The sequence below is a fragment of the Lineus longissimus genome, chromosome 9, assembly GCF_910592395.1.
Source record: "Lineus longissimus chromosome 9, tnLinLong1.2, whole genome shotgun sequence".
Taxonomy (NCBI): Eukaryota; Metazoa; Nemertea; class Pilidiophora; order Heteronemertea; family Lineidae; genus Lineus; species Lineus longissimus.
This window is the reverse complement of record NC_088316.1, coordinates 13641444-13665742: the sequence shown is the minus strand read 5'-3', so window position 1 is coordinate 13665742 and position 24299 is coordinate 13641444. Positions and strand designations below refer to the sequence as shown.

At 41.0% G+C, this 24299-nt stretch overlaps 2 protein-coding genes across 7 annotated transcripts; one reads left to right on the top strand and one right to left on the bottom strand.

Annotated features, from left to right (window-relative positions):
* Positions 1-7: 7 nt before the first annotated feature.
* LOC135493159 (nuclear pore complex protein Nup98-Nup96-like) lies at positions 8-18380 on the top strand. 6 transcript variants are annotated; one of them, XM_064780163.1, is made up of 31 exons: positions 8-144; positions 512-635; positions 1001-1198; positions 1831-1953; positions 3763-3900; positions 4168-4479; positions 4640-4929; positions 5197-5359; positions 5635-5893; positions 5995-6100; positions 6277-6417; positions 6741-7045; positions 7315-7456; positions 7711-7915; positions 8148-8401; positions 8726-8854; positions 10339-10471; positions 10910-11086; positions 11376-11567; positions 11898-12185; positions 12312-12593; positions 12844-12942; positions 13161-13276; positions 13543-13722; positions 14032-14168; positions 14430-14867; positions 15017-15146; positions 15308-15431; positions 15666-15805; positions 16077-16282; positions 16518-18380. In XM_064780163.1, the coding sequence occupies exons 2-31, from the start codon at positions 578-580 to the stop codon at positions 16618-16620; spliced, it is 5568 nt and encodes a 1855-aa protein (XP_064636233.1). In that variant the 5' UTR covers positions 8-144; positions 512-577; the 3' UTR covers positions 16621-18380. The 6 variants fall into 6 exon arrangements, with proteins under 6 accessions (XP_064636233.1, XP_064636232.1, XP_064636234.1 ...); XM_064780162.1 differs by having other exon boundaries at positions 512-647; XM_064780164.1 differs by lacking the exon at positions 1831-1953 and having other exon boundaries at positions 512-647.
* An 842-nt stretch (positions 18381-19222) lies between these two features.
* Positions 19223-24089, bottom strand: LOC135493940 (spartin-like). Its single transcript, XM_064781619.1, has 7 exons — positions 24003-24089; positions 22918-23714; positions 22398-22634; positions 21999-22193; positions 21680-21844; positions 21328-21418; positions 19223-20995 (listed from the first exon to the last, which is right to left on the bottom strand). Exons 2-7 carry the CDS (start codon positions 23711-23713, stop codon positions 20605-20607), a joined length of 1875 nt encoding a protein of 624 aa, XP_064637689.1. The 5' UTR covers position 23714; positions 24003-24089; the 3' UTR covers positions 19223-20604.
* Positions 24090-24299: the final 210 nt, after the last annotated feature.

The following is a 24299-nucleotide window of genomic DNA, read 5'->3' as shown; positions in this document are numbered from 1 at the left end:
GAGCAACATGGCCGAAAAGGAAGTTCCCATTTTGATATGACAAATTATCAAGATTTATCTGGCTTGATGCAGATCAAACAGTGTTATAAAAAGCCCAATATTTTGCCATAATGATCACAACACATAGAACTCGATTTGATAAGTGTACGTTTCTTCTTTCAATGTCAGGTTTGGTCAGAATCTACCTTCTTTTCCAGCTTCGGGTATTGTGCATGGTGCACTGCATGTACGTTAGTGTGTGTGCATTGATGCATTCAATGCATCGCAACATGTGGCTTGTTAGGTTGTCATAAGATGTCGATCCAGAGTCGAGAGCTTCTCATACTAAACCATAATCCTAAAACTTAGGCGCTCCACCCTTTGCAGCCATATGGACCTAGGCCTAAATAGATGTGACAGTAATGCCACTTTCTTGTGGCATTTTGCATCTGTCATCATAGAGGAGTCGTAAATCTATGTCTGATAGTCAATGAGAATGCAAAACATTTATCATCCTACTGCAATCTTTCAGGCCTGAGCTAGTGAAATAGCAACTACTGTCTGATTACATTGACATACGCTACCAAAGGAAGAGAAAATGTTTGGACAGCAGAATAAGACGCTATTTGGCGGAACGAGTTTTGGTGGCAGCACAAGTAAGTTAGGAGGTAATCGTATGAATTGTGGTTGATGGAAGTATCCTGCCATAAAATTTATTCTTAGTAGATCTAGTTTATTTCATTTCAGCAGTTTATTTCATTCCGTGGCCTCAAAAATGACCACTTTTGGTGCTGAAATTCTTTTAAATATAGACTGTATTGGTTTTTGCTGATATGCAAGCCTGCTAGTAGAACAATCATAGCTTAATGATATATCAAGTATCAATTTTCTTATCCATTTGCAGGCAATAGACCTGATCTTTTGTTGCTTCGCAACTCTCATAAAAAAACATTTGCTCATCTTATGTTGTTAAGTATTCAAGACAAGTTTTAAAGGTAATTCTCCATTTAAAATATTTTAGGTACATTTGGGGCAGCGACTCCCTTTGGTCAGAGTGCGAGTACATTCGGCACTCCAGCAGCATCGGCCTTTGGTACTCCAGCTGCCTCAACGAGTATATTTGGAGGCACCACCACAGGAGCTGCTGGTACGGGCAGTATTTTCGGAGGTGGAACCTCAACATTTGGGCAACAGCCTGCGAGTTCAAGTACAGGATTTAGTAAGTCTTATTGCGTCTATTGTAAATATTTTGTAGTTAATTCATTTTCTCATCTCATAAAATCTCTTATTTGCCCAATGGCCCCTTTTACTCTTAACCCATAAATATTCGCATGCCTTTTATATTTGCATTTACAGATAATCACAAAATGCATGGTCATCTCTTTCTCCCCTTAAATCAGAAAGCCCCATCTCAATCCTGACCTACTGTTTTTTTTCTTGTTACCTTTAAAAAGAAGTTTACAACATTTGAGGTTATCATTGAACTTTACCCTATACAGTAGTCTATCCTGAAACATTTAGAACAATAGAACTCAGATGAGCTGCTCAATCGGAGCTACTACCTGAGCATTCCCTACCGGAACCTATTTATAACCTATTTAAAGCAAAGAGACCTGCCTAGTCTCACACCAACAGTGGGGATCAAAAAAGGGACCAAATGCAATTCAGCGACCCAAACCCAGCTGTTCCTTCTGACTATCCTCTACTTCATGAAGTCCTGAACTTACATACCCCTTCACCGATTGTCACAATAAAATTGTCATCACCGCATGATCATTCTAGATTTTACTATCATGCTATTGCTCTTCTCCTAGCCTGCCTAACTATATATATCTTTTCTGCCCTTTGAAGGCTTTGGAAGCACCGCCACCCAGCCCTCCCTGTTCGGTCAGACAACCACTGCTAGTCAATCAACTGGACTATTTGGCACCCCAGCTTCTAGTGCCTTTGGGGCAAAGACACCAGGATTTGGAAGTGAGTATGCAATTGCAGCGGTTTGGAAACAACTTTTATTGCGTGTCTCATTTTTGCCACAACTGCTATCAATACAGGTCAAGTATACATGTATTGTATATGGGTCATGACCTATTTACCAGAAAGGATTCACCGAATCCATTCTTGGCAAAAAATGATTGGGCTTTTGATAATAAATGCATTGGGTGATTTCAAAGTTGGTTCTGGTTTTAGTGTTGGGTGTTAGTGTCAGTTTTATTCTTAATTTCTACCCTTAAAAACCTATGTCTGGATAAGACCAATTCGAGGTTTTAGTTTAACGCCAACACCTGGTTTTATCTTAACACCTAAAACCTGGGCTGAAACTAAGAAGATGGTTTATCTTGCAGGTAAAACTAACACCAAGATAGACAGAGATAAAACCTTGGAAAAACCTAACATGCATGTTGTTGTCATTGTTACTGTTGTTTCCCTATTGTAACCGCTTCTATTGCTGGTCATCGAACAAAATTTGGTCGTCTTCTTTCACGTCCATCATCATTCCCATCAGCGCTCAAAATACATGCAACTACTTCTTGAAATGGTACGAACAACATGATTTTTTTCCCTTCTTAACACCAACACCAACTTTGAAATCCACTCTGTGTTAATGCCTAAGCCAGGTGTTAGTTTTATTGGTAATACAAAATGCCCTACAAATCTTCCAAATATAACACCGAGCTGGGATTAAGATCAGACCTTGGTGTTCCAATTGGTTTCAGTGTGAAACTAAAACCTAATTTGAAATAGGATGATGCTAACTGAGTGTCAAAACTAACACCAGAACTGATTTCATTTGTGTTGTGGAGAGTTAGTTTTAAAAGTTTTAGTCCCGGTGTTAGTTTTTGACACTAAAACCATCCCTCAGTTTTAAGCTAAAACCGGACATAATGCTAAATCCAACAAACACCGACTTTGAAATAGGATGAAACTAAAACCCACTTCATTTCAATGCTGGTTTAATCAAGGGTTTTAGTGTTCCATTTAGTTTTAAAACTAAATCTAAAAACTGACTTTGAAATCGGCATTGTATATATAATAAAATAAAGCTGCTTTGCCAATTTCACAGCGTGTATTGGGTGTTTCGAGCTCTCTGAGCCTTGCCAAACTTGAGTACTGACAAGATTCCAGTGACACAATAAAATCGCGATTGATGTTCTTCCACAATGGTAAAATTACCCCCATTTTTCTCTAAAAATCTCCATTTCCCTTTTAACTGTGTGCATTTTGGCTTATAGGCAACAAATCTTGCAGCCTGTTAGGATTCTACCCCCCCCCCCCCTCTCATCTAGTCTAGATACTCTTCGATAATCATGAGATACTGACCTGTCCATTGTGCATGATGTTGAATTGGTGACTTGACAATTGTACTGAAGTCATCTTAAAGCTTCAGTGGCAAAGGACAAGTTTACTCTTGAAAGGACAAGTAAATTCATAAAAGCACTAGGTTACTCTTGAAAGGTCAAGATGTATGAAGGAGGTTCTGAAATTTTTGAAGCAGTTTCGGGTTAGATTCTGATAGTTCTTCCTCACACGTTACTCATTGTTCTACCTCCATTCTGAACACATTTAAACTCTCAGCACCGCTAATGGTTGACTACAAAGGGGAACCTTTTGCCTGTTTTAAGAAAAAGTGCTCCCTTCAAATAGAAATAAATGAAAAAAGAGTTGCCTTTGTGAAGAATGAAATTTCAGGAGGATCAAGGCTTTGGGGAGGACACAAAGGCATAAGCCTCCATTAGATTTGACCCCTAACTTAGTGTTTTCATTTTACAATAAACTCCCCTTCAGCAACTGGCACTGCCAGCACATTTGGAGCCCAGCCTGCATCTACAGGTCTATTTGGTGCCAGTACATCGACAGGGGGAACGTCCCTGTTCGGAACTCAGACCACGAGCGCTGCAACTACGGGGACAAGTCTTTTCGGAGGTATTGATTTGTCGTTGTGATTCCTTATTACACAAATACCCAATGGGACTTTAACTTAAGTCTGTCACTTCAACCCAGGTGAAAAAAGTTCTACACTTGAGGAACACTTCCGCTGCACTCGAGCATTGTTTGTGGTTCCAAGTTAATATGAAAACAAAGGAAGTGTTTCTCTTTTCTAGGAATTTAAAGGCCAGAAAGATTTGAAAGACTGAACTGTAGCTCTGCCTTGGTTAATGAAGACTTAATATGTCCTTTCTTGTCTTTTAGGCTTCTCCGGTGCGACTGCCCAGGCAGGCACAGTAGTCAAATTCAACCCAACCAATGGCACGGATACCATGTTAAAAAATGGCGTATCCCATAATATCAGCACGCGGCACCAATGCATCACTGCTATGAAAGAATATGAAGCCAAGTCACTGGAAGAATTACGAGTAGAAGATTATCTAGCAAATCGTAAAACTGCACAGCCGGGTGCAACCCAGACGTCGGGTCTGTTTGGTGCCACTACTTCTCAGCCAAGCACAGGATTCTCGGCGTTTGGACAAACTGCAGCCGCAAAGACAACACCCTTTGGCACTTGTAAGTATTGCAGTGATTTCTTTAATGTCTGAATAGACTTGACCAGTTTAGCTGGTTCAGCCGCGTCTGTTGCACAAAGCTAGCTGCTGACATGAATCTCTTCCCCTTATTTTCTGTCAGACAAAACAGGGTTGGATAACAGAACGTGTTCTTATTGCAGCATCTTTTGGTGGCACCACTGGGACTAGTTTATTTGGTGCAACGCAACCAGCGGCCAGCGGAGGTATGTTCACCCAAACGAAGCCTGCATTTGGTACTGCAACAACGTCGGCGCCATCTTTCAGCTTTGGGGGCACAGCATCTACTGGTTCGTCCTTGTTTGGTCAGAGCACGCAACAGAAGAGCTTGTTTGGCACTGCGACGACCCAAGCTGGGAGTTTATTTGGTGCAGCAGCCGCAGCAACATCGACTGGGAGTACTGGGTTTGGATTTGGTGCAGCCACACCTCAAGTGAGTACCGTTAATTCTTGAAAGTTCTATTCTTGTTTTAGGGTGAGACTCATCTATGTGAGATACAAATGTATAAACAAAGATGTTATGAAGAACAGAATGAGGCGTTGATTTGACTATTCGAACAAGGCCAACAGTTCCACAACGGTCCTCCGGCCCTAAAGAATGATGTAGATGATGATGATGATGGGTTGTGCTCAGAGATGCCATTTCATTCACTACAGAATATTAAATTCTTGTCTTTTTCTCTCTACTTCCTTTATCCAGACAAGTGGGATATTTGGTGCAAAGCCTACGGGCTTCGGTGCCGCTACAACTACGGCAGCTACTGGCTTCCAATTTGGCCAACAGGCTGCTGGCACGTCGATGTTTGGTAAACCAGCGGCAAGCAGTTCAGGATTCAGTTTTGGTGGAACTGGAAGTACTTTCGGTATGTATATCAAAAGTTCTTGAAAATTCACATCAGGTCTTTCTGTATAAAACGTTGCGGTGATAGCCTTTGCCAGCATTTATTCATTTCATTGCTCGTTGCGAGGTAAAGCATAAATTATTGCTAGGTAGATTTGCTGGTAATTTGAAATCTTCATTTGCGTTATACATTGTAAGCTGTAGAAAAACCAACTTGCTGTGTTGTGCCAAGAGATATATTCTGAATGGCAATTATAACTCTTTTCTGTCAGAATAACACAACTTTTATATATCCAGGTCAAGCAACCACTGGGACCAGCCTGTTTGGTGCCAAGCCAACTGGCTTGGGAACAACAACAGGATTTGGCACGACTGGATTTGGAGCCGGTCTAGGGACCACTGGTCTTGGCACAGGATCATCCCTCTTAGGACAACAGGCCAAGCCATCATTCGGGTTTGGTACCACTGGTAGTACCCTTGGTGGGACGACGGGGTTTACTGGTTTTGGTGGAGCGGGAACAGGCTTGGGTGCTGGAACTACAGCAACACTGGGACAGTAAGTGTAATCCAGTCTTTTGGTATGTTAGCTATGTTTGCAAAAGTGTGAGTCTTGATTTGAGCTGCAGTGAATTTATGATATTTCCTTTCATCTTTCAGAACTGCTGCAGGTGCAGGGGCAGGGCAGCATCAACTTCAGCAACAGTTAGTCAACTTGGTCCAGTCACCCTATGGAGATTCGCCTTTGTTCAGAAACCTCAAACATGTAAGTGAATTAGTTTTAGGACCACTCAGCGATTTGTTTGTTAGTTCAGGCGATATTGTTGAGTTGAGGTCAATGCTGCTGAAATTATAACTTTTTACTCGTATGTATGTCTTAGCAAAGTATGAGATTTCCTTAGTTTCAACAAGAGCATTATTCAGAATTTTTGCACTTTTCAGGATATCAATAAAGAAGAGATTTTGAAGCCGACCAATCCAGCCGCCCAGAAGGCCGCCCTGTCTGCCGCTACACAATTTAAGATCAGCAGTCGACCCGTTGCGAAGATAAAGCCCAAGTCACTCCAGTCTGTTAATGGCAAGGTACTGATTGTTTTGAATGTCCTTTTTGCAACATGTTTCCTGAAATTTAAAACATTTGTAGGGAACTTCAGGAATGATTGTGTTGAAAAATCTACTTCTGGTCAGACCTGCAAATGTCCTGTTCAGGGACAACAGCAGCCTGACCAAGAGGAGATTTTCCAGAAACATTTTGCATATTCTTTGTCTGCAATTTGTTTGTCTGAGTAATGTATTTTCCTATTGACATCAGGATTTCAAAGTGAATTGGTTTGTTGTCCCCTTCCAGTAACTCTGTACCGTAAGGTTATTGAAAGAAGCCGACTAAACTTGTGGTTCCATTTCAGGCCCAGCTATTTGACGGTTTAGATGATGAAGAATCTACGTATGGAGCTGACACCTTCATCCCAAGAAAAAGCATCAAGAAACTTGTGATTAAGAACCACTCGCCAAACAGAGACATGACGCTGCCGCTGGCGACCAATGGCCTTGATGATTTTCCAACCGGCCCACCAGAGGGGGTTAATGACTTCTTCAAGCCGACGAGTGATCGCGTTGGTAGTTTCGATAATGGCAGTGACGATGGTCCTCCGGACACAGTCATCCGAGGACAGAAGAATATGCAGTCAGTGCATGAACCCTCGCCGGCCAGGTTAGTAACCTGATATGAAAATATATAGGGGACTGTTCTCTTATCCTGAGTTAATTTTCGAAGTGATTTGACTTCGTGACGTTTGTGCTCTTGTTTGTTTAAGATGATAGGTGTGTAGAGAATTAAGCTGTTTGATTGGATTTTAGTATACAGATGATTCATTGCAACTTCTGCTGCAATGGCTGCCAGTAAATTTGCGCAATGCATTTTATCGAGAAGTCGGTGTGTTTCAAATTTTAACAACAACACTTCATTTCCATTAATTTTAGGAATCAGTTGGACGACACAATAGAACTGCTTAACACACGCAACAAGGCTTTACGCATGATGAATTCTCTGCAGACGAGTAGTGCCGATGTGACAGACGCCAGTATCATTGATGCAGATGATGATGACGAGGACGAGAGCAGGGTAAGCAAAATCAAGGTCACGAATCGACGCAATAAGTTGATTTACAGAAGATTTTACTTCAGGTCTCCACAGCCTTAAGAATTGAAATAAAGAATTTCGATTTTGTGGCCCAAAATTTGTTTAAATGATTATGTTTTGACTGAGGATATTCTTCATTGCATTCTTAGCTCAAATTTATTTAGTATTCAAGTTTATTCCGAACAATTGTAATCAATTGGTTTTATGTCATCTTTAGTGTATCTTGAAAATTTCAGAGTTCTACTCCTCCCCCACATCCAGCTGGCATCGTCCTACGGCGTCCTGGTTATTACACAATCCCATCCATGGATGAACTTGCTGTTACGACAGATCAAAATGGTGATTGTATTGTAGAGGATTTCACGGTTGGGAGAGAAGGATATGGCTCTGTGTTTTACGCAGGAATCACAAATGTTGCTGGCCTAAATTTAGATGAGATAAGTAAGTGACTTTTTCTTTTGTATCATGAGGTCCGATCGCAGTGGCGTGAGACTCTGGGCAGGTCTCGCTGCCTAACATACCTCACTTACCTTGTTGTATAAACTGATACCAGTCGCAAATGCTCGGGTTGTCGCACTGATTGAGCAACTCATCTGAGTTATACTGAAAGGTTTTAGGATAGACTGGGGTGCAAGTTTGATGATTTCAATTCATTCTTCTTTCTTCTCTTCAGTTCATTTCCGTCGAAAAGAAGTGACCGTTTACCCAGAAGACGACAGGAAGCCATCTGTTGGTGAGGGACTCAACAAAAAAGCCGAAGTAACCCTGGATTGCGTCTGGCCAACTGATAAGACAACACACAGCCCAATCAAGGATTTAACGCGGTTGCAGACCATGAACTATCAGTCGAAAATAGAACATTCTACTCACAAACTTGGAGCAAAATTCATAGATTATCGTCCAGACACTGGGTCTTGGGTGTTTGAGGTAAGATTTCTGAATGGCTTCTTGGATTTATGTTTATCAACAGGTGGTGAAGATAGGTGGGAAATGTTACAAGAGGAATATGAGTAACTCTATGTGCTGTTGGCGTATGTTTTTTGCCTCTAAAATGCTTCAGGAATTAAAGGGTAGTGCACCTAACTTCAGTGAGATCTGAGGCTGGCTTGTAATAAAGTGAACTTCTGATACTGTAAGCTCTCCTTTTAGTGTTCCTGATTAATTGTTTATCGTGTAAAAGAATAAAATTCTCCCCCGTTATCTTCCTCTGCCCTTATCGCAATATAAAGTTGTTTTTTTTCTTTGTTTCAGGTGAAACATTTCTCAAAGTACGGTTTGATCGATGACTCGGACGACGAAGGCGACAACGCACAGATTGAGAAGGACCCAAAGAAACTCAAACAGATCCTGGACGAGACGCAAAAACAACTGGCTGTCCAGGTTGGTCTCTAACTAACATGTTGTGTGAACATTTTGGATGTTTGGCTGGAAACCAGGGGTGCCACGAGTCACTTTGTGGTAGCTCCTGCCATGGCCGTACATTTTGTGCGTCAAGGAAAATTCAGAGGATCGTTGTAAAAAATTGGTTAGAAATCAGGGGGGCATTGTGAGTCACTTCATGGAAATTCCCCGATATATTTTTACATTCTTTGGATTATTGAATAGAAATGGAGGATGCCATGAATCATTTTGGTCGTCCCATCTGCCATGGCCGTACTTTTTTACATTGTTGGAGACGAAATTTTATGACTTGAGTGTGGAGTACTGAGAAAAAACGTTTATGGTGGTGGACAAGCAATTGCTTGTGAAATTGATGCAAATAATATTTTATCTATGTATAGGCCAGTATCTGTATATAAGTTCTTGTCTGTGATTTACTAATACCAACAGACGCCACACATTCGTACTCAACATAGGCCTATGTTCTTGATAACAAATATGTCTGGTAATCAGTCAACAATAGAAGTGGTTTGCCCACTTGAGATCATTGGGAAAAAAAACAAGGTTCTTTATGGCTGGGAGGACAGCAAATTATAGCGGTGCTTTCAAGAGACTGATTTTGAAATAGTGTAAATAGTATTCATTTGATTATAAGCATATACCCATGGAGCGGGCAAAGTTGAAATGTAATATACATTAGTTAAATGGGCACGATGATTGAGCTACATTAAATTTCTAACGTTACTGAAGTTTTATTAAAGGTTAAACACGAAATTAACTGCATTTAGGGACTTATTGCTGCTATCTACATGCAACCTCCAATAGATGAGTATCATGAAACTTGTACAACATCTGAGGTAGTTTTGAGTACTGGTAAAATACTGTAAGATTTAGAGATCTGTGAATAGTTCCGAATATATGTTATATTTTTTAAAACCTTATACTTTAAAGCAAGAAATTAAGGATGGGAGGAGGTTTTACTACTGTATAATTACTGTAAATACATGTATAATTGTATAAAGAGGATTGGCGGAATTGGGGTTGACTTGGGAGTTCTAGTAGAAGTCACTCTTTCTTATCAAAGTATGTTTTTACTCTGCAGTCGGAGAAGTACTCCAAATAAAAACATTGGGGGAGGCAGTTCAAGAAATTTTGAGGAATAGAAACTTTGTGTAAATATTTTAATGCACTTAAATCACCTCAATATGTCAGATCGCTAAATGTTGTCAATAACAATGTTATATTGATGCAGTGATTCGTTTTTCTTTGTTGTGATATTTATACCTTCAAATACAATTATTCTTGTGATTAAAGAAATATGTTTTTCATTTTGTAAGACTTCACTAGACTTACCCACTGGCTTTCTGGGCCATCTGGTGACCAGACACTCCTGGGGAGACTAAATAAAATGAACCTGCACAGAGGTAAATTTAGATTGTCAGTCCTGTCCACCGCCTAATTCCCTCCCTTCCCTGTTTGTTTAGCGTCAACAAATCCAGGTGCAGGAGGAGCAGAAGAGGCTGCAGGACCAGCAGCAGCAGGCTACCCTCAATGGCGTCCTGAAGAACGGGCAGCAGCAGGTCCCCATGCAACAAGATGATGAGGATGATGACATGGGTAAGCAATTTGTCTGTGCTCGTCAAAACCATATCCCGACCCATGGCGATCTATTTTGAGAATTTAAGTATAATATGACCAAGGCTGCCTGCCCAGTATCTCTAGACAAGGGAAGAAAGCTTGGTTATGTCCAATGATAGAATCTTATTTCTAGGTTGTTAAAGAGAGGGAAAATAGTTGAGGTCATGAAAAACTATCGGTTGCTGTTGTCAATATCCTCTTTGAGTTTGAAACTCTTATATAGCACTGTTGCAAGGAATCTCTCTACTCGACCGACCTTGGCATCAGACTTTTCAAAGAAGCACTTGCAAGGTTCATACCTTCAACGTGTTGAATACAATGTGGCCTGGAAGGAAATGGAATCCGTAACCACTTTGTGAAGAGTCTGACGCTCGGCACTACACCACTGCATTCCCTGAAAACATTACTCGTTTTCAGACATGGCCGACATCACCCGAGAACGCATGCCAGAGGTGGAGGATAGCGAAGAAGACAAGGAGGTTGAGACTGTTCCTTCGTCACATAGGTTGGCCCACAGCTTTGGTGTGAGTGCCCAGAGCATGCAGGTCATGAAGGCGTCATTCTTTGGGGACGAGGATATTGATGAAGAGATCGGTAAGTACCTGATAGTTGGAAAATACGAAAGGATAACCGGAACTTCTTTTGAGATGAGAAGAAAAGAACTGAATGAAAAGCATATTTAAATGGTTAAGTCTCTGTTGGCGATGAGCGTTCGTTAGTCCAAAGGTCCTCTCATATCAGGCTAACGGCCTATCCTTGATCAGCAATAGTGTCTAAGGTGCATTGATCTTCTCAGGGAAGTTTTGACTATCTTGTGCGGCTAATATCTTCACACCATATTTTCGAAGCATCTGATTTGAAAACGGGGTTATTTTCTTTTCAGCCTTCAAACCTCAACATGAAGTTCAAAAGGATATCCGAGGACCACGACCTGTGTCGCCTATTTTCAAGCACCTTCAGATTGACCGCTCAAGTTTATTTGGGCCGAAGACAACATCTCACATCCAGTCACCTCGTCCTGCCAGCCCAAAACCTATGTCCAGTACGAAGGTCAAGGTACCAAGTATGACTTCAGGTAGGTTTTACACCAAGAGATATTATTCTTATTTTTGGCTTTGGACCGTTTGCTCAAACCATCGTGTTTGAACTGTCTTAATTAGTTTCTGCCACTACAGTGCAAACCATTACTTTGTGCTACCCCATACTTTGGAACCAAATTCAGTGTCCTAAGTAGGGTGGTAGTCCTGGTTAGAGAGTAGTGTTGTCCACTTGGGGACATTCCACTGTACATCCTTTAGAAGTGAGCTTGGCATTATTTTTGGTTGTATTCCCCTAATTTCTTCTGTGTTCAGCTGGTTAAGCTTTTACATTGTTTATTCCGCTAATCCTTCTTGTTTATTTCTAGGTCTATTCTCACACTTGCGGTCATCATCTCCCCCAAGAATTATTGCCACGCCAACCCCGTCGGACCATGCCCTCCTCCCGAGCGGCATGCCCCAAGTCGAGAAGATACAGACGATAGTAGCCACGAATATTCGGCAGAAAGTCATTCCATTGAAAAAATCCCTCCTTCACAATAAGCAACATATGATCATGGATGCTGCATCATTTATGAGTCGGTCGTTCCGAGTTGGCTGGGGACCGAACTGGACCCTAGTTCATGCAGGACAGCCAATTGGTGCCGTAGAGAAAGGTATTTATCCCCTTCTTCAGAATCAGAGTTGGAATCCTATCAGAATGAAATCTTGACTGTCAAGGAAAACTGCAGTTGACTGCTGACTTCTAAAATTATTCTTACACATGTTGATGTTTATTCCAGCCACGCCTAGTTTTCCCTCCATCCTACCATCCTCGAAGCCACAAGATGTCAGCCGCGTCGGGGAGACACCATACAAAGTCACATTAGAAAAAATCAACTTCACTCCATATGCTGATAACAAAGATCTAGTTTTAAGAGCTAACTATGTGAAGTCGTTGTCAATTCATTTGAAACACAGTCGCTTGGATGTCGACGGCGAGTTACCGGTGTTTGCCCCTGAAGAGGGCGTGGAAGCACTTCATGAATATGCTAAACAACTGGAGGAAGAAAAAGAAAATATAGGTGAGCATCCTCAGTTTTTTTTTCGGAGGAAAGGATTGGTGAAATATTTCTGCATCGTGTTTGAACTGTCTTAATTAGTTTCTGCCACTACAGTGCAAACCATTACTTTGTGCTACCCCATACTTTGGAACCAAATTCAGTGTCCTTAGTAGGGTGGTAGTCCTGGTTAGAGAGTAGTGTTGTCCACTTGGGGACATTCCACTGTACATCCTTTATTCAACCCCAGTTCAATCCCTTGTTCTGTTTTCAGGTTCACATCCAGATGCTGCGTGTGTCCATCATACAAGTCTTGTATGGGATCTGTGTGTTGCTCTCTGGGGCGATCTACCTCTTTATACTTTTGATGACGGTAAGTTCATCTAGTATTCAAATGAAACAGGCTTGACCAGGCTCGTGAATGCACAAGAAAAGCTTTGACATTTGACAGCTTTGCAAAGTTCGGCCTCTTCATCGCAGGAGACGCTCATCTGAAGAGGCAAATTTATCAAATTTATGGCAGCAATGATTTTCGAGTTCACTGCCGTTCATTAAATGTTTGCTTTAGTTGTGTTTTATTTTTTCCACCAGATACCGACCGAGACAGTTATGACTATCGCATGGCAAGAAGAAAAGCAGTGTCACAATGGTTATCAAAAGCTGCCAGTGAAACAATAGAACAAGAAGTCAAAGATGCTAATTTTAAGGTAAAGATTCGAAATATTTCTGAAATGGAAGTAAAGTTTAAATGTACCCTTTGCTAGTAATCTTATGTTTATCATGCAAGGTACATAGAAGGACTCTAAATTTGTTGACCCCATTCATTCTAGCATGGTAAAATCCTAATCACGGTGGGTTTATATGCACTTAGGCAGTGACCTGGGGATGTCCCAAAGCTCTGTACAATTCAGTTGTATGCTTTAGGAATCTTAAAGTCTGGCCAGAATATACATTTCCATCTTATCTCTTTCAGGGTGACAGTCATTTAAGTGCAATATTCAGTTGTCTGAGTGGAGGTCAGATCCCAGAAGCATGTGAGATTGCAGTTAAAGCAGGCGATCACCGCTTAGCCTTGATGATTTCACAGACTACAGGCAATCATGTATTCAGGTCCATGCTGAAGAAACAGTTGACGAATTGGCATGAAACTAAGGTAGGAACTTTAAATGAAACTTTTTTGTCTTTAGCTTATTCGTTGCGTTGGAACAGTTTTTTTTCCTTGAGTGCTTTACTCTCTGCTTAGACACACAGTGAGCTGAGGCCATCTGTTAGTGGTAAATTTACCCTGAAGCAATGAGCTGCTTGTTGTTATATGTATCATGACACAGAACCACTGCTCTTGTCAGAAATTTTAGACAATTCTGTACATTTTGGGCCGAAGTCTGTATTCTGCCAATTACACCAAATTTAACTGACCATCCTGTCAGTTGGTTGTTTCTAATTGATTTCTGTTAAATTTCAGGCTGATCAGTTTATGGATCTGGAGCGTTTGAAAATCTATGCCCTCTTGGCTAGCTGCATGGTCTGGGATACCTCGGCCCTGACCGTCAATGTCTGTGAGGATATGGACTGGAAGCGCGCCCTAGCAATTCATCTCTGGTAGGTGGTCATGTCAACATTATAGAGTTTGAAGTAACCATCAAGAGTGCTGTTAGTAATTAGGAGATTTCCATTGAATGTAAATGTCAACAGCAGCTGGCAGCTCGGGTGGCAGTTTGGGTCAAGTTAGCAATCTCTGGATAGCATTCCTTTGTGTTGTAACCTCAGCTGACCAGTAGTGACCTGATACAAACACTCAAACCTTATTTCTAAATAATTTTAAATCAACAGTAATATTGACTGAATCCCTTTTCCTTCTAGGTATCATTGTGTTCCAACCTCGACTATCTCCGATGCTGTGCACGAATATGACTGTGCCTTCAAAGGAAAGCGTCAAACAAGTTACTGCGGCCCTCCACACCCTCCGTATTTAGAAAAATTCAAAGACAATGTGAATTCAGTGGAATCTAGGGCAGACAGACGTACCGTTATTAGAGACTGTTGCTACCATATACTGAAACTTTACGGTCAACGCTCACATCGTTTAGAGCGTATTCTTGCCCCGACGACTTCGACCCCGAGTCACTTAGATCATCGACTGAGTTGGCATCTTGCCAATGTGCTACAGTCGCTGAGATACGTTCATTTGTCGGAACAGCACCATGCGATGTTGAATTCGGAGTTTATTGCACAGTTGGAGGCAGAGGGTTTGTGGGAATGGGCGGTGTTTGTTGCACTTCATGACGAGAATAATGAGAGGTTGGTATTGATTTTCAAATCTTTTAAAAATGACTCGGGTTATTTTCTAAATCTATTACTAATATTTTAATAATTCAAAATCAATAGTCATGATTACACAAATTCCTGTGTTTATATCTGTTTACTGTATTGTTTGATTCCTATTTCAGACGAGAACATGCAGTCCACACTTTATTATCGCGTCACATCACTTTGCGGCAAGACTCCCGACAGAACACAATAGAGAACTTCTTGGTCGAGGAATTACATGTACCGAAACACTGGCTACATGAAGCTAAGGTGAAGTTGACTCCGTGAATTTCTAGCCCCTATCCTGTGCAGTTGCTATGTGTTGCCTCATGAAAAGTAACGGCAGTAGGTACCATCGGAATATTTTGAGTTGGAAAGTTGTATTATCTACTCAATGTTGATTTTTGCTGAAACGTTGACATCTATTTCAGGCTCTCCGTGCCCACTATGAAAAGCGTCATCATGATGAAGCCTGGCACTTACTAAAGGCTGGACACTGGAACAAAAGTCATGTTATAGTCATCAGGCATATTGCCACTGACTGTATTATCAATGGTGAGTCAACATGAAATAACGGTGGTGTCTGCTTTCTTGTCATGGTTGATCACTTTGACAGAAGTCTCAGGATACTATGATTTTGTTCACAAATAGCTGCAGCTTTGGCAATCAAGGAATAAAAATGGCATTGTGTATGTACCCCTGGCATTTGTCGAGTTTATGCCACACATTTTCCGTTAAATATGGCCGAGTTTCCTTGGTAATTATTACACCAACTTCCTTCTATTGCAGAGGACTTTACGGAGTTGAAAAGATACCTTGTAGAATTAGCTGCTCCTGAACATGCTGCTATCATCAAAGACTGGAACGTGGCCGGTGGAATATTCTACGATTTCATCAGAATCACGGAAAAACTGGACGCTCTAAAAAAGGTGTGTACCAGTAATGAAAAGTATGGTTTCTTGGTGTAAACATTTTATCAGACGTGTGCAGTCTGTGGATAAGGTTTTCACAAAAGTAAAGCTGCCAGGGTGTTTTTGAAAACTTTAAGTTACTATAAAAAAAGAACATTTTCAAATTGCAAAAGACTAAGTCAGGAACATTTTTTGATATAATTTTCAAATGTGTTTTGCTCAGTCCGTTCGTTGTCGGTAAGAGACTCATTTTGTAGCTAGTTTTGTACACTTCCTTGTTTCTTTGCAGGGAGAGCCAAGATTGCACGAATTAGAGCGTCTGCATCCTGAGGTGATTTCCTTGTGCAACAGGATCGGTAGCCTCGAGTGCCGCTCCGCCAGGGACAGGCTGTGCCAGTCGGAGATGTCCAAGAGGACGGCCAATCTCCTCCAGGTGTTGCTCATGTTGCAGGACACAAATGGATACCAGGCCCGCCAGAATCATGTACCTGCAAGGTATGAATGTCTCTTGAAACATTAGTAAATCACCAGAAGTTTCGGTTGCTAATCTTCCCAAACAAAGTTCGTGAAGAATATCTCTAACCAAGTGACAATTAGCCGGTGTTGAAGTGAATCAACTGTTGAATAGTTTCTTTAGGACAATAGCCACTTGATTTGAAGTCTGCTCATCTGTTTAGATCCCGAGTCCTGTCTGCACCTGTGTCTAAAATTGAAGCTTTTCTTTTTGCAGATTGCTCGCCCCACATGTTGGGAGGTTGCCAATGCCTGAGGACTATTCTCTCCAGGAACTGCGTAATCTCACAAGGAGTTACTTGATTGAGATGACTATGTGATTACACTACTGCAGCAGGTACTTGTTTTTGCTGGCACAATACATAAGTTATTGCTATGTTTGTGCTGGATTTAGGCCTATGCATGCGCACCTGCAAGCCAAACAGTGAAAAGGCTTATAGGTCTTAGGGACCAGTCAGGAAGTCATGGGTGGTGATGTGAAATGTTTGCTTTGGCAATCTGGCAGATGGCATAGGACCTAAGGGACCATCTCAAAATTGAAAATAGGAGGGTTGCAAATGACCTTGTGTTGTATGTGCTTGGTAAAATTGTTTGGAAATATTTGGAAATCAAGGTATTCCAGTTGTTAATAAGTATCAGTTAATAATGAAATGACTGAGGCAAACACTTGTATTTGCCAGGTCGTCTTTGACCAATACGCAGTTTCTCCATAAATCCCAAAACTTTAAATGTCACATTTCCCTGGTTTAGTTCTTCTTCAGTTGATTGTGTTTACTAATTTGTTTGTTTCTACTTTATAAAATTCCTGGGGTATTACTATAAAATGCCTGTTTGTGGCTACGTTTTGGGTCTCATTCATAAAACCTTTTAAGAAATGTACATTTTTAGAGCTTTGGCTGTATACAAGGCTTGAAGGCAAGGATGCTTGATGCTTTAAATATAATCAGTCATTTTGCTGCAAAGAAGTACACAATAGTCAAATTCTCGGGTGAGAAATGAAAATCTTTAGACAATCAGCTCTTTCTGTCGTCTTGAAATCTATTTTAGCAGTTGAAGTTTCAAATATGTGGTAAGGTTTTGGTCTCAACAAATGCCTAATCCTTCCCCTCCGCATCTTTTACCTGAATTAACGTTCACTCGTAAGAAAAGTTTGGGTTTTACAGTTATCGTATTCGAAATAGTTGATTTAATCTTCTTATACTTAAATAGTGTTAAATAGATGTTTCTTTTAGATAATGTTGTGTCCCTATCCAACTCTGTATCGAACAGATTGCATTTCTCCTGTGAAGAACTTACCAAAAGCCCCGGTCTGAGTTTTTCTGCTTCTTAATCTAATCTTAATCAGTTAATTACCAGTTATTGAGATGTTCCTGTGACCAGCTGAGAAATGGAAAATGACAGTAGAGGTCATACACTGGAATTCAAATTCACCTCTTTCCTGGTCCTGAATGAAGCACTTTACCATTGTTGTATAAAACCATGTTTTGTGTGCATTGTTGTACTGTTGAATGCACATGTACAGATGTATGTTGGGATTGTTTTGATGGGTGACGGAATTATTTTTATACAAAATAAACACATTTTAGTAACTTTGAAAATCACTGCCAGACTTATGTGATCTATTATGAAGGAAGGTTGCCAGATGTCTTTGATAAAAAGCTCATTGTTTAGTTCACTGATCTTCCACTAGGGGAGTAGAGGAGGTTATTTGGATAGAATTGACATTCATAATACCCCCATTAAAGGCCTCTGAATTATGTTGAAGAAAATTTGTAAAGTCTTTCCTTAAGCCTCCCAAGTTATGGTTCGTGTACGTATTATGAATTTACTTTCCATAGGATGTTTGGAGGTAAACGCACCAAATAAGGAAATTTATTTGGAGGCATCTGGCAAGGTCAACACTTTTTAGCCCTGTTGTACAACTAATTTTTTTGGGCTTGGTCATTCTGTAAAATATAAGCTTGATTCCGATCTGGTATAATAATTGATTGCAATCCGATCATGCTTTTGCTGTATGTTAAATGCACTCATCAACTTTGTAAAAATATATTTGAAATAAAATACAGTCCTTAAGTGTAAATCTCTGTGTCAACTGATTTTATTGACTTCATGTAATGTTTGCCAGCTCGCATCCTACAGATCCTGCGTCTCCTGAATTTATTGACTGTAGCTGGCTACCTTCTGTTGTCTGACCCCAGGAATTAACCAGTATGCTATACAAAGGATCAAGAAGCAGCTGATTGGAATGTGTTAGAACTATGAAGTGTTCTGTTATCATTTCCTTTTGTGCCTTCACCGCCCCATCACCAGTTGTGTGGAAATCAAAGGAACTGTTGAAACCAGAGACGAGTTTGCGTATTGGTGTCACTGATACAATCTGTCCCAGTCGGGTTCTTCAACTTTCCGTCAAAAGGTGTTGATGTCCCTGTTCCAACAGTCTGACCTTGTCATCAGATGAACAAGCTGGGGATTGAAATACTGCACGCCAGCAACAAAGTTATGACAGAGGCAAAAAACACGTTCTTCTTTAACTTGCCTTTACTGTAACTTCAGTCCAGTGACGGAGATAAGGTGGCTTGTCATTTCTAGATCCTGCTGTGTTCGTTTTTCCTCGACATTAGTGTCTGCAGGCCAGAATTTATTGTAAATTCTGGTGCAGGGGACAGTCTTGTAGGATGAGCGCTGGTGACTGGTATTGGCATTCTACGATGTCCCTTACTCCTGTTTGTTTTACATGTAGGTGCCCCTGCCGAGGCCAGATTGGCTTGTTCTTAGACGATAGATGGTAGTAGCGTCTTTCTGGCAAGTAGCCACAGTAAGCAATAGACATGACTAAACTGCTGATGGGCAATAGCATATACCCGGTATAAAGCTTTTGAAATACTTAACAAAAACAGAGAACAAAAGTCTTTGATATTGTTTTAGTTACCTCTTTTATTTATAGAAGCAGAGATAAATGCATTTGGAACTTTAAACTTCTTTCACTGCTACAGAAATGGAAACAAAAGACTGTTGCAAATTATCCCAATTGATCAATAAGACAAACAAACAAAACAACAAGACAAATGATGACACAATTCAGTCGATATAACGTAACATGCAATGTAACATAGTACATGTAACGTTATTAGAATCTCATCTAGTGATAGAACCTGATCGTTTGCTTAGGATACAAGTTACTACATCAAAACGTGGTTTTGTTTGATATCTCCTTATCTGTATAATCCCCAATCATCCATAACGCCAAGATAATAAACTGCGTCCACACCATCAGACTGGGGGTTTATCTCACCTAAACCCAAATGATCAAGGGACAGAGGTCAGTTAAGCCTCCTGAAGCAGCTTTCAGGAGTAAGCACAGTGTTTTGCTATTTTTTTACGTCAACATTAACACCAAGAATCATAAATATGCAGTATATCACAGAGTAGACACAAACATGCGTTATAGCATGCAAAGTTATGTAGAAGAATATTTCATAGAAACTGGATCACAAGAAAATGTCAGATTTTGGCACAAAAACATTAAGAAATCGTAATAATACTACATAAGTGAGGTTCAAATTAACTTTGTCTTTGGAGATTGCCTAACCACAACATGATCTCTGCTGGCAAAGTTAATGGTTTTTGGGGCAATCAAAGTGTACCGATCAGTCACTTTTTTCCCGAACACTAAAATATGACATTTGGGAATCATTATTCAACACTATTATTTCCAACCATCATTCTCAACAAATGTGACACTAGATAGCAACATCTTAATTTTAGGTACACCCTTTATATTAGATTGTGAAATCTAGAATAAATTGTCTCTAAGACACAATACAGATAATGATATGTAAAGAATCGACAATCAAAGATCGATCCTAATTAAGTTGTTAAAATGCTTTTGACAATATAATTGCACAACATTCATGACAAAGTTCAGATTAGAAAAATAAATAATTTGAGAAGTCTGATCAACAGGTGGTGATAGACTGTGAAAATGCAAGAGTTCGAAATGGCCAAAGAGGACCCTGACTTCAATGGTAACCGATGAGTCGTGATTAGAAGATTAATGCGAAGATACTCGTTTTAACTTTGTACGAATTGGTAGCGGAAGACAGAAACTGCACCGAAGTTATGACTATACTGTCATTCAAGCAATGGAAGGAACTCACCACACACTTTCTTGCGGCACTATTTGCCCCATGCTTGAGCTCTGGGCTCCGAGTCCAGCACATATAGCACCCCCCAAGATGAGATGGACAGTTCAAAAGTAGAAGCACAGATATAGAGGAAGAACTTAATCAAGACAAATGTTAGTCCTAAGATGGAGGCTTTCTGTGGCCTGGACTTGAAGTGGGATTAGGCCTGGAATCCCTTGCCACATTGGCCAAGCAAGGTCGTGTGGGGCTCTCTGGGCTCTGCAATGCCCCACTAGTCGGGCTCTCTAATGGGCTTTGGAGCCTGGCACGTGTGGGGCTATCTACAGGGCTGTTCTTCGAAGGCGGTGTCACACTCTGCCCACTTCCTCGGCGCAATTGTCCTTGATTTGATCCAGTGGCGCCATCTTCAACCAAGGCGTGACCGGTATCTTTTGCAGCACGTTTAGCGATAGCTTTGATACCGAGGCAGTTGGCATTACGTGTTGCCATGGCGATGTTTCCGGCAGAATACAGAACCTGGTCAGTGAGGCCACCTGCATCTTTTCCATACCTGAAAGGAGGAATTGCAATGAATAAAAAGTGATAAATGAAAAGGAAGAAGAAAAAAGTGTAAAAGGAAAACCATAAAAAAGACGAAAAACTGAGAAAAGGATTTTTAAAATGTCAAAAATTAAATGTTAAATTTGAATTAAATGGATTATGGACAATGTGCTAACCTGGAGCTGGATGAAAAAAAATAGAGATGTATTTCATGATTAGATTTTAGATAAGTAAGCAGTTTTCAGATTAAGATTTTGACACCAAAACAAACTGATATTTATTGCTTGAAAGGAATGCTTCAAACGGAGCTTTCTAAGTGAGGAAGGATGCTGAATGACTTACTTGTGGTTGACAATTCTGACAGTTTCCGATGCGATACTTCTTGCGAGGGCTCTGGCCGCCACTTCAAGACTCATGAAAATAGTGGCAAAACCTGAAATAACAGAACAGCTTATTATTTCAGCTACTGCAGCGCACAAAGGGAAGTCGTATTTAACATTTTGGTACTGGGGGGGAGAATTGGCAACTCCTAAGCCACCAGTCATCGGTGGTAACAGTTTGAAGTGCATATCCTGCTTTTTTTGCTCCTGAGAGTTACCGGTACTTTCGCACATATTTCTCAACCAGTCAAACGCCACAATCATCACTAATGGACTGGCCCTTTAAAGATGAGATTTAGATTTTGCACACTTACTCTGCAGGCCACCAGATGCCACCACTAGTGCGTCATCCAGGCGTGACTTTCCATCGACGGTGTCCGTCTTTGTCCACGATTCGGGGAGCAGCTTGACACCTTGTTTCTTTAGATGAGGTGCAGCTTTCCGTCCTAAAGCCACAGTGGCTTCACCTAGTTTAGTCACTGAAAGGAACGATGGGACAAGATGGTAATGATCTTATTGTAAATTTTGAACCATAAGCTGGGACCATATGTTGGTATGACTTTGAATACCTTCATGAGGAAGAAGACAGAATATTCAACTGTCATTCCATATCACACAATTTGTTGTACTGACCTACAAATGATGTGACCTCGACGGCAGTATGACTAGCTTTCCTGACATATTTCATTCCTTCCTGAACCCGCGGATCAATCTTGGATGGTTCTCCCTCCGGTTGGATTTGTTCTTTCAGTTTTGTTGAACCTTTCTTGAGTAGCTCGCCCGTTTTCTCTGCACCTTTCTCCAGTCCCCATGATATCCATTCCGCAGCTAAGGAAGAAATGATACACAAAAAAATACATTTGTAATGCAAACATACCATGCAAAATTAAAGGATTTTTAAGACTGATAGTAAGATACTTTGCTGAAAGACAATTCAAGAATGGACTGTGCTACTGGAGGATGACGTCAACTGCAGCTTACATCAAGCATTTATAAATTACAATGCTCTGAAAAACCACATTTATAACAAACCTGATACAAGTCCAGCAGATATTTTTTCGCTAGTTCGCCTGTTTGCTCCAATTTCATTCCGTAAAGATCGAGATGCTGCACTGTTCCAGCATCCGCTTGCGTCCTGCTCCGGGGTTGACACACGCACTTCTTCTCCATCTTCACCCAACATGGTCGTCAGGGCGCTCAGCAGGTGCAGGAACAGATGCCTCTCCTCGTTGGTGACATTAGGGGGCAAGATGACGCCAACTGTGGAACCTGCACATACAGAGAGAAAATGTGTTTTAGTTTAAATGCTATTTGATCAATTTTTCTTCTGTGTAAGCTATTCAGGCATTTGTTTTGTGTACTGTTAGTACTGATACATGTACTTCATTTGGGTGCCAACTGGGATTCTTTGTCATCATCCAGAAGCGAGAGAGAAGGAATCCATGTGTCTTTACCTTGAGGGGGTAACAGATAGATCTGACTGGTCAAAGAATCACCCTAGTATAAGATGGAAGAGTGCAATCAAAATTGTCCAAGAGGAAAAAGAACATACCTGGTCTGTCAGCTAGCACATCTGGGAATATGTAGGCACCGCTGTCTGTATAAAGTGCAGGTGACCCACCAGGTAGGAGAGGATATCGCCATTCGCCAACCTGTAGAAATGCCGGTGGTAGGTCACTATCCCCATCATTGTCGTAAAATCGAAATATTTTCAAATCGGAAGGATAGGAGGGCGCAGTAACACTTCCTGCTGGGTTTATGTAAAATATCTGCACTCCTTCTTCAATTGAAAACAACTTTGTTGCACCTTCTGGCGTCGGGAGTTCATTGTCTTGAAATAATTCGTCACCTAGTTCTGTTAGATCTATGTCACTCATAGATCCGTTTGGTGATGTTGCCTGTTCATAAGATGGCGGTGGGTCTTGAAGGGCCCGCGCAACATCATCATTCGCTCCTAAAACTTCAATTCGCGCATGAATCTGTTGTTGACTTTGCTTCATTTTCTGTAAGATTCTTTTGGCACTTTCTAAATCATCGTCCTCAACGCCTGATCCGTTTAAGCCTGCCGGGATACGAGTGTCCAGGGCCTGGTTGACTAATACTAGACCCTTTTTGTACAGAACAACGGCCTGTTCGCCCTGCCCTCGCTCATCGCAATAAAGCGCTTGTTCGATGTACAGAAAGGCTTCATCATGGATTGTCTTTATGTGACGATGGAGCTCTCTGGATGATCTTTGGGTGCGTTCCATCCCAGGTACAGTATCCATGCCATGTCTGGTGGTGGTACTTAGGCTGGGTGGTGGAGCTGGCCGTGCAGGCCTTCCTCCCATCTGATTATCACTAGACATTCTGAAAAAAAGTTAATTAGATATTCTCATTCTGTATACAATAGTGGCCAATTTATCAAAGTGTTGATGAACTGGGCTACTGGCCATATCGCTCTCCTGTTAATGAACTGGTTGACTTGTAACTTGGCCTTCTCTCCTCTTGCTGTAGCTGAACTGAAGGCCTGAATGAAATGGACCTAATTTGAAATGAACATGTCATCATAAACCCTCTCTAAACTGGGCTTGACAGGGAAAATCAACTGTATCTAAGGGCCGAAATGTATAAAGCTAGAAAAAGGGGTATCAATACCTTTCTAATGTAGTCAATAAACACTTCGAAATGACACAAAATAGAAATTTTTCATGATTGCAAAATCAGGAAATTAACAAGACTAAATACTATCTACCAGAGACAGAATTAGTTATTAGATTTCCCGCTAGGTGAACGTCACTATATGGTGTGTCCCATAAAAATGTTCACTTCTCACAACAACATGCCGAGTGAAGGAGAGCTTCGATCTGTATACATGAAGATCAAAACCCCAGCCACCCCGGCATTGCGTCATCCTAATTTGTTGGTCTCCTTTGGTAATAGTCACCAGCTCAG